General features: G+C 44.6%; 1 protein-coding gene across 1 annotated transcript in view; it reads left to right on the forward strand.

Annotated features, from left to right (window-relative positions):
* The first annotated feature begins 9684 nt into the window (after nucleotides 1-9684).
* The window catches only part of CFAP47 (cilia and flagella associated protein 47), a 271684-nt gene continuing 270902 nt past the window's right edge, over nucleotides 9685-10466 (forward strand). Inside the window, exons 1-2 of the mRNA XM_029964748.1 lie at nucleotides 9685-9873; nucleotides 9988-10181. Coding sequence (XP_029820608.1) covers nucleotides 9685-9873; nucleotides 9988-10181 — 383 coding nt within the window. The remainder of the gene's footprint in view (nucleotides 9874-9987; nucleotides 10182-10466) is intronic.

Raw genomic sequence — 10466 nt, forward strand, 5'->3', positions numbered from 1 at the left:
GTCTTGCTGCTTGTCCTTGGGCTGTTCCTTTTAGGAGGGTGTTCCCATCAAGTGAACCCCCAAAGGCCTGCAGAGGCCACTGCGTTACCTATCTCTGACCATCAGATCCTGACCCACAGCTGGAGGCTCAGCCACCTCTGGACACAGTTTGATGGCTGCTGGGAGATGGCCGTGTGTACACAGGCCTCCTACTTTTGTCCCTGCACTCCTCCTCCAAAGTGGGAGTATTGCCTGTGTCTCCCAGGCAGCTGAGAAGGTCACTCTTGGTACAGGCAAATCCATGTCTGTGGTCCAGGTGTCCAGGCTTGGCAGAACTGGAGCTGCAGGGGAGGCCTGTGTGAGAAGATGCAAAATTCTGCCCAGCAGAGGAAGGAGTGAGGAGAGAAGTGTGAAGAACAGCCCAGCAATCAGCAACATGAGAGGAGAAAGAGGACAAGAAGAAGACAAGGAGGAGGAGGAGGAAGAGGAAAAGGAAGACGAAGAAGGGGAGAAGGAGGAGGAGGAAGGAGAGGAAGAAGGGGAGGAGGAGGAGGAAGAGGAGGAGGAGAAGGAGTGTGAGGTGCTCCAGTTGCTGGAGCAGGGATCAACAATGCTGGTCTCAGAGCTCCCCACACTGGAGCATATCACAGAATCACAGAATATGTCCCGTATACCAGAACTGCTGGTAAATGACGGAAAGTGGCTCAGTGAGCTCTTCAAACAGCTCCCTCAGAACCCTTGGGTGGATCCCATGTGGCCCTATAAGCCTCTGTGTGTCCAAGGGGTGTAGCAGGTCGCTGACCATTTCTCCTTGATTTATGGAGGCTTGTTTCTGCTCCTTGTCTCTGTTTTCCAGTTCAGGGACCCAGGTACAAGGAGAACAAGTGGCTATAAAGGCTGAGACAAAGAAGCTATTAAATACCTCAGTTTCTTCCTCATTCTTTGTCACTATGTTTCCCCCTAGCCAATAAAGAATAAAGATTATCCTTAACCTTTCTTTTTTTTTTTTTTGCTAATACATTTACAGAAACATTGTTATTCTCTTGCACAGCAGCAGCCTGATTAAGTTCTAGCTGGACTTCAGCCCTTCTGATTTTCTCTCTGCATAACCTCATGATAGCTGTGTAGACCTCCTCAGTGGCCTTCCACTTCTTCCACAGGTCGTAAACTCTCTGGTTCCATCGGAGTTCCATCTAAAGCCCAGGCTGGCAGGGTGGGGTGTGGCCATGGGGCTCCAGCACCTGTGACATCAGAGGGGACAAGGCCCCATGTGCCCCATCTGGCAGTTTCACTGCTGCAGTGCAGCTCAAGGGAGCAGTGAATGGGACAGGCAGGGGGAAGGCTGCACTGAATGAGGGCTGAGTAAGAACCAGCCCATGTGGGGTGTTTTCTAAGGCTGGGGAGGGTGTGCAGGGGCTGTGGGGAGTGTCTTGGGCAGGGTAGGAGCCACTCTCAGGGCCAGGTGCAGAGGTGCCCAGGCCTGCCAGACACAGGGAGTGCCCATGGGGATGTGACCCCATCCCCACAACTTTCCCTATCCTTCCCCTTGCTGTGACTGGGCTCCTTCACCCCATCTCCCACCTGTCCCCAGGGCACTGTGCCTCCTGCCCCCTGTCTCCTGCCCCTGCTGTCCCAGCTGCCATTTTTCTTCCACTCAGCCCTGCTGAGCCCCTTCTCTCCATCCTCCTCCTCCAGGCCATGGCTCTGAGTGTCACCCAAATCCTGATCGTGCTGGGTGTCCTACAATTCACGCTGCTGATGGATAACCAGCCAGTCAAGGTCACGGAAGAGCTCCTGAAGCAGCATGAGGAGCATCAGAATCAGGAGATGACTTCACTGAAGGAGATGGGGAAGAGCATCCAGGAGCAGACCAGACTCAGTGAGGAAAGCCTGCTCCTCTCTGCCTGCCAGCAGTGGTGGTTCTGGGTCTCTGCTGAAATCCTCCTCGCGCTTTTTGGGTTCTACTGGCTGCCCAAGCAGAGGAGTTCTGGCTCTGACAGTGGCAGCCAGCAGAAAGCCTCCAGCAGTGCCCAGAATCAGAGAGAGGAGGAGGAGGACTGGGAAGATAAACCAGACCCTTACAACACTCAAGACAAGCCCCTGGATAAGGTAGGAACCTCTAGTGCTTTTGCCAAGCCCTTCCCAAGAACAGCTTTCTGATGGCTGCATCCAGCCATGAAAGCAGGCAGCACTTACAAAGTCCTGGCACCCTCAAGGACAACATCACCAACCTCCTGCTGCTCATGTCCCTGAGACCACCCTTTGTGCAATTTTTCCACCAGGGCTCAGCACCATAGTGGGTCTGCTGGCGAAACAATCCTGCAGCCATGTGGAGAACGCACTGAAGAACATGTGCTTTCTCCCTTCCCACCTGAGGAGGCAAATAGAAGCCAGATCCCTGCTTTCTGTGCAGTCTCTGCATCTGCTGCCAGTCCTGATGTTCCCTCTGCCAGGAGGCGTGGGAGAGATTTACCCCTTGAAAATATGTTCATAAAATTGTCTGTTTTGAGAAATGTTTTGTCTCTAGGTGTCTTGGCAAGACTATATTGGGGATGATACCCCTTGGCTTCATCTTCCCTCTTTAACAGAAACATAAACTTTGTGCTCCAGTTCACATTTGTAGTAGATACAGTTGTGCTTAGGTGCTTAGGACCTCCTGTCTTCTCCTGGTGTTCTTGACATCTCCTCTTCCCTGTGCCCTTCCCAGTGTCCCAGAACACCTCTGAGCTGGTTTCAAAAGATGATGCTGAAATCAGCAGTTCCACCACGGGGTCTTGCTGCTTCTCCTCGGACTGTTCCTTTTAGAAGTGTGGTCCCATCAAGTGGACCCCCAAAGGCCTGTGGAGGCCATCATGTTACCTAATTCTGACCATCAGATCCTGACTCACAGCTGGAGGCTCATCCACCTGTGGCCACAGTTTGATGGCTGCTGGGACACGGCCTTGTGCAATAACCTCATGACAGCTGTGTCCTCCTGCCCCATCTTCCAAAGGTCATAAACTCTCTGCTCTTTCCCTGAGTTTCAGCCAAAGTTCTCTTCAGCCAAGCTGGTCTTCTTCAGCAATTCATCTTTTGGCACATGGGGTAGGCCTGCTCCTGTGCCTTAAAGATTTCCCCTTGAAGAATGTCTAGCCTTCTTGGACTCCTTTACCCCTCTAGACTACCTCTCAAGGCATTCTGTCAACCAGATTCTTAAACAGGGCAATGTTTGCCCTCTGGATGTCCAAAGCAGCAGTTTTGCTGACCCCCCTCCTTATTTCTCCAAGAATTGAATTTGATTCTTTGATCACTGTGCCCAAGACAGCCTCTGACCATCACATCACCCACCAGTCCCTCTCTGTCCACACACAACAGATGCAGCAGGTTACCTTCCCTAGTTGGCTTCCTCACTGCTGTCTGTAAGTTACCTTCCACACTCACCAGGAATATCGTAGACTATTTCTTGTCTGTAGTACTGTATTTCCAGAAGGCATCTGGTAAATTAAAATCCCCCACAAGAACAAGGGCGAGCAATTGTAATTTCAGGACTGTGGAATCCTCTTCAGTTAATAGAAAGTAATAAGTACTGAAGAAATGAGATTCAGTTCTCAATACTTTCCCAAACTAATAGCTCTGTGTGAACAGCCTTCAAGACTGGTAATACTGGTGACCTCTATTCCCACTGGATAATTGCTTTTATTATGCATTGCTTGTTTCTATTCTTGTCCTACAGCACCGATGGATGTAATTTTGTTGTGTGCCACATAGTGCTTAATGATATTGCTGAAAGAAAGTTTATTGCCAAGTTAAAAATATGATGTCAATTTTGAGTTTCAATAAGGGTCTTAGCTGCAAGCCTACCTTTTTTTTTTTTTCCTCAGTACATTCAATATTTTTTACTATGGCTAGGAAAAATTAGAAAGTGCAAAATGTTCAACATATGTAGGCTAAAATTCAAACATATCTAATACTACCATGATGAACAGACATGCTAAATCTGTATCCGATAAATTAGGCCACATGACAGCAGGTGAAATGTGGATAAGGTGAAAGTACTACATGATGAAAGGAGGAGATGAAGACTTATTTTAGGTTGATATAACCAGTCAGAAACAGCAATGTATGTCAGAAAGGAGAAATCAATTTAATGTCTACATTATACAAAATATCAATACAGACAGTATATTAAACTGCACTAGGAAAAGTATCTACAGATAGATTTACAGGTAGACTGCAGCATTGATAAATGTCAGGTGACTGGAAAAGGGAAAAGAAATAGCATGGAGAAATCCTCAACCAAGAAAAATATATAAATGCAGGATTAAACTGAGCAAAAGATATTAGAAAAGAGGTATATAAAATAGTGAATGAAGTAATAAATGTCAGTTGAATGTCCACATTTCCTCTTTTTGCCTAGTGTGGGATAAAATGTTAAAATAGCAATCTGAAAATAATAGTGTAAGTTTCATGAAAGAAAGCACATGTTGACACAATGTGCCATTAAACTACTGAGTAGCATAAATTCCCTGGAGTAAGTAAATCTATACTCTGCAAGATACGTTCTAATTCTCATTTAATGCAATCCTGAAACTTTGCTATTGCTCTTCAAGGCCATCATTGGATAAGGACCCTGCTAAATTAAGTAGTATCCTTTCATCTGTAACTTATGAAGACAAATGACCTCTCCTAGTGAAATGCAACAAGCTATGCTGACATTCATGAGGACTAGAGATAGTATTTTGAGGAAAAGTGGCTTGATACAGAGCAGTCTTGCAGAGAAGGACTTGGGGGTGCTGGTTGACGAGAAGCTCAACATGAGCCAGTAACATGCACTCACAGCCCAGAAAGCCAAATATATCCTGGGCTGCATCAAAAGCAGCTTGGGCAGCAGGTCGAGGGAGGTGATTCTGAACCTCTGCTCCGGTCTTGTGAGATCCCACTTGGGGTACTGCATCCAGCTCTGGGGTCCCCGATACAAGAAGGTTATGGACCTGTTGGAGCGAGTCCAGAGGAGGCCCTGGAGATGAACTCAGGGCTGGAGCACCTCTCCTGTGGGGACAGGCTGAGAGAGCTGGGCTGCTCTCTCAGAAGAAAAAGTTCTGGGAAGACCTTATAGCACCTTCCAGTACCTAAAGGGGACCTACAAGAAGGCTGAGGAAGAACTTTTCACAAGGGATAGTGGCTTCATACTGACAGAGGGTACCTTTAGGTTAAATATCTGAAAGAAATTCTTTACTGTGAGGGTGGTGAGGCACTGGAACAGGTTACCCAGAGAAGCTGTGGATGTCCCATCCCTTAAAGTGTTCCAGGCCACACTGGATGGGGCTCTGAGCAACCTGGTCTAGTGGGAGATGTCCCTGCCCACAACAGGAGGGATGGAACAAGATGATCCTTAAGGTCCCTTTCAACTCATATCATTATACGATTCTGTGATTCTATAATAATGCAATAAGTAGCCATAAAAGGTTATACTGAACTACAGTCTGATTGCATTTAAAGTAAATAGACACATCTATTTGGTAATGGTTTCCAACTGTAACTGAAGTGAAGGAAACAAAAACATGAAACAGCTCAGAAGGCTCAGTACCTAAAAAGCTGAAAACCAGGGGGTGATAATGGTACTCTGGATGATCACAATGCAAATTTAATTTATCTTACTAAGCACTTGGATTTCAAGAATCATTCATAAGATTCTTAGAATCCTTGGATTCTGTGGAAGTAAGCTGGATAAATTGCATAATAGCTGTAGAAGATACATGTATAATAAAAATTGTACCACAAAATGGTTAGGCAGTAATTTTCAGCCTTCAGGCAAAAAGAAATTAAATTTACTAACATCTGAACAGGCTTTTCAATAATTTTATCATTATTGCCTAAGAAAAAAGATTCTTGAAGTTGTTTAAGTAATGATGTAGCAGGAGACCTGCCTAAAGCCAATGTGATATATGGAATTCTATTTTAAATACCTCTACAAGGGGTGGGGAATGTTCATGCTCTGGAGGTACTTAGCTCACTCCTAACCATAGTGGAAGTTTAGACTAGACATTGATTTTCTATCAGTGAAGTGTGGTGAGATAAATCTCACCATTAGTAACTATAGAAAATCACATCTTACTTGCGTATAGTGAAAATTTAGTATTGATTCATTGATGCCAATAGCTGTTGACATCTTGATACCAGCCTGGAAAGTCTATTGCTCTGGTTTCAGCATGATTTTATGGGTGTCTTTAAAAGCCATAGACAGCTGTTAAAGAAGCCCTGATTTATATGAGGGGTTTTCAGAACTATCCTTTATCTGAATTTCCTATTGTCTGTATAAATGTAGTTTCTCCATATTTATGTTCTGTTTTGATCACAGAGGACCTGCCCAGCTCAAAAACATATGTCTTCATCATGTTTCTCAGTGAGGTTCAACTATTTTTCTTTCCACCCTGCAATTTTTGTATTTGTCTAATACATGAAATCTGTGAGGGGATACAGAGGCTTTTAGAGTTACTAAATTTTTCATGAACAAAGGATGTATTCACAGATTGTGACTAAAAATGATGCCAGATGCAAGAAAGCATTTCCATTGTTTCAGACTGCAGGAGACAAAGGGCACACTTGTACTTTGGTGCTGAAAACCTTGGACTAACTGCCGTGAGCTCATAAGATCAAAACCTTCAGCTCAGCTCTGTGTGCTGGTACCAGCCTTGGTCCCCAGATCAGCATTGTCATATTACAGCTGTATTATGACTGATCTCCTAGTGAGGCTGTTTAGCTAAACCAAATGATTATGCTGATAAAACCACTCTGATTGTGCTCCATAGATACATAGAATAGTCAATGTGTGGCTCTAGAAGACCTAAGCTATATGATTGAATAATGGTGACTGTGTGTATTTATGATGCAGATTTTTTGTTTACCAATTCCTCCAGAGTCACTCTAAAAGGGTTAAAAAAGGGAAGGCATTTGTGATTGCCTTGTCTAACTGACAATCTCTCTGTTGTTCACTTTTTTTCAACAATTTTGGTCACGCTCCCTTCAGCCCATTCTGAGGTGGAGGAACATCTCAGAGATTGGCAATTCTTACATGTTCTGTGGAGACTGATGATTTCATTGAGCAAAAAGACCCAATAAAATCTTCATTAGTTCTGCTTCTCACAGAATTCTTTGTTGAGTGAAGAGACCTTTAGAGAGAATTAGAGCCCTAATCTGTCATTTTGAACATTCTCATTTTCCATTAAACAGAGCAATTTGCAAGATTAAATGCAAAGGAATATATTTTATTAGTCATCATTATGTGGATTTTGTCTGTTTCTGATTCCTAAAAGCTGATACAAAAATACACACTCTCTATTTGTTTTACCACTAAGTGGCCCTATTTCCTTCTAGTATATTCTAAAAATATTTATTCTTCCAGAAGTAAAATAAATAGGTCAGAATTCACAGTTCAAATCACAGTTCTTCTGGATTCAGATTCCAGCAACGAAGGGCAGCATGACTGGCAGTTTGTTCAAACTACTTTAATTATTTCAGATATCACTGTCATTTCTTGTTGCTGAATTACTGTCAAATAAACCACCTTTATGATGATTTTAACTGACCCTTTTTCTAACATTTTGAATACTTTCTGAAGTGATTTGTCTGTGTTTTTAGAGATTCCTGGATGAATGAGAACTACTTCTGAAGCTTTCTTATTCATCATCTGATACTGCTAAGGTGAACGCAATGTTAATTGTACAGCTTATCACACTGTAAAATATCATGAATTTCTGCAGAATTAAAAGCACTCAATGTGGTCATATGATTTACTGATAAAAGAGAATGACAATAAATAATCCATACCTCAGCACTAGCTATAAAGGATTCCATCATCAAAATGAAGTACACCTGTTCCTTTACAATAGTTTTCACTTTGTGGGTGACTATTAGGTGATTAATAAAAAAATCTTATGAAGACAGCCAAAGCTGAAGGAAGGAAGGAGCAGAGTCCATTATCTAATGTTGTTTCATAATGAGCTACTATAATGATGGCAATAGTAAGTATTTGGATATAATGGCCTGCAGCAGAGGAAGAGAGCCCAGCCAAACTATGTCAGAGAGTTCAGGATTCTTTTAGTGCTGGGCTTTGCTCCTCTCTACACAAGCTAAATCACAGTTAAAAATAGTTTCTTAAAGATTTAGTTAAATTGTTAAAAAATGTGTACGGACATATCTACATTGAATCAAGTGAAAAGAGAGCAGTGTTCTTTGATACTGATTCTTGTATGGGGTGGTAACCTTGTGAGTGTGGGCTGGAGCAAGCAGCAGAGATAGAAATCTTTAAAAATCACTTCTGTCATTAAAGAATTAGTATCAAAGGACCAGAGAAACTATGTAGGAGTGCTCTTTATTCTCTATAAAAAAAACAGAAGGAGTTTAATTCTTTGGTATGGTAATCTTCTCTTTTTTTTTTTTTTCTTTTTTTTTGTGTGTTTCAGTTAAGTACAACCATGATACCATTAAACAGATTCAAGTAGTGTTCCCAAAGAACTCCCTGTGGATGCTTGGATTTTACCCTTAGTGCTTGCTATGCCAGATTCCCAAACATTCTTCAGTGACCTACAGATGGTATTTATAATTTGAATCTTTAAGAGGGATAAAAAGACATGTTAGCATCCTTCTCCAGCAACAGAAACAAAGGTTCTTCTCTTTCCTTGCTCCCTCTGGGTTTCTTGACCCATTAAAAATAGGCTTTTTGCCCTTTTTGTACTTCATAGTTTTGATCTGTGCCATCCATGTTTGCAGCTTCTCATATATGACTTTTAAAATATAAATAATTTGAGTCCTCGTGCACCTTCAAGGGTTGAAGTAATCCATGGCAAAACATTTTGGGTTAATCAAAACCGATGTCTGAGGTTCTGAGTGCATGCTGTGCCTGCTGTTTCACCTCCTTTCTTCTGTTACTTTAAAGCAGAGCACAAAGTGGCCCAAACCCTCCAAGTCTAAGTGCTGGATTCTTGTCAGCTTCATTTTACCACTTAAATCACAGCACAGGAAGGATCAGAACAGGAACACATCTTCCACCACTCAGGAAATGCGTGCCATGAACTATTAGTGTGGTCGCTGGCACTGCAGACACTGAGCTCCCAGCAGCACTCAGGAGTGTTAGTGCCTATGTAGACCGTGTTTGTGATTCACATGGATGCCCAGAAGAGAAATCAGACCATTTTGAGTTCAATTTAATCCAACTGTAATCAGTCCTTGAGAAACCTAGGGCAAGAAGAGCACCCTTGTCTGAATCACCCTTTGCTCTTCTGGGCTGCTGTTGGAGTGGGATCCACAGCAGGAAACACCTGGGGCAAACAGCAGGGGCCGTGCTGGACAGCCCGGAGCCTGAGTCCCGGGTTAGGTATCTCTTCATTGCTAAATAGCATCTCGGGGTGCATCTGGAACAGTGTGGCCAGCAGGTTGAAGGAGGTGATCCTCCCTCTCTACTCAGCCCTAGTGAGGCCACACCTGGAGTGCTGTGTCCGGTTCTGGGCTCCTCAGTACAAGACAGACAAGAAGCTACTGGAGAGGGTCCAGCTGAGGCCACAAAGATGATGAGGGGTCTGGAGCATCTCTCTTATGAGGAGGGACTGCAGGAGCTGGGCCTGTTTAGTCTGGAAAATACAGAGGGAATCTCATCAATACATTTAAATATCTCAAAGGTGGGTGTCAGAGGATGGTGTCAGATGCTTTTCAGTGGTGCCCAGCAAAAGGATGATAAGTGATGGCTATAAACTAAAACGCAAGACGTTTCACCCTAACATGAGGCTGCCCGGTGGAGTCTCCATCTCTGGAGGCATTCCAAACCCACCTGGACACGTTCCTGTGCTCCAGGTGATCCTGTCTTGCCAGGGAGGTTGGACTGGAATTTCTCCAGATGTCCGTTCCAACCCTAAAGATTCTGTGAGTCAGTGAAATTCAGCCCCATGATGTGGCCGTTTTGGTGCACCTCCAACAAAAATTAATAAAATAATAAAAAGATAAAACACCGCGTCTGGGGCTTTTACTTCTTTCCAGCTCCTGTCCAACTTGACGCCCACGGAACGGCAGCCGAGCCCTCCGGGGCTCCCTGCGCCTGTGGGGCGTGTGAGGGCGAAGAGGGGCTGCCTCAGGCTGGGGACAACCACCAGGAACCGCCACAGCTGCGGGATAAAAATCCTGTTCCTTGGGCATAGGCACCGCCTGGCTGGGGACAAGCGGACTCCGCTGAGGTAAACTGAGCGGGCTGGGCTGAGCCGGGCTGAGCTGAGCTGAACTGAACTGAGCCGGGCTGAGCTGGGTTGAGCTGGGCTGGGCTGAGCCGAACTGAGCCGAACTGAGCTGAACTGAGCTGAGTTGGGCTGGGCTGAGCTGAGCCGGGCTGAGATGAATTGGCTGAGCTGGGCTGGGCTGAGCCGAACTGAGCTGAACTAAACTGAACTGAACTGAGTTGGGCTGGGCTGGGCTGGGCCGAGCCGATGGCCCCACCCCTACCCAGCTTCTCCTCTTTCGATTGG

Source organism: Manacus vitellinus, unplaced genomic scaffold (genome assembly GCF_001715985.3).
Source record: "Manacus vitellinus isolate BGI_N305 unplaced genomic scaffold, ASM171598v3 scaffold_7_pilon, whole genome shotgun sequence".
Lineage (NCBI taxonomy): Eukaryota > Metazoa > Chordata > Aves > Passeriformes > Pipridae > Manacus > Manacus vitellinus.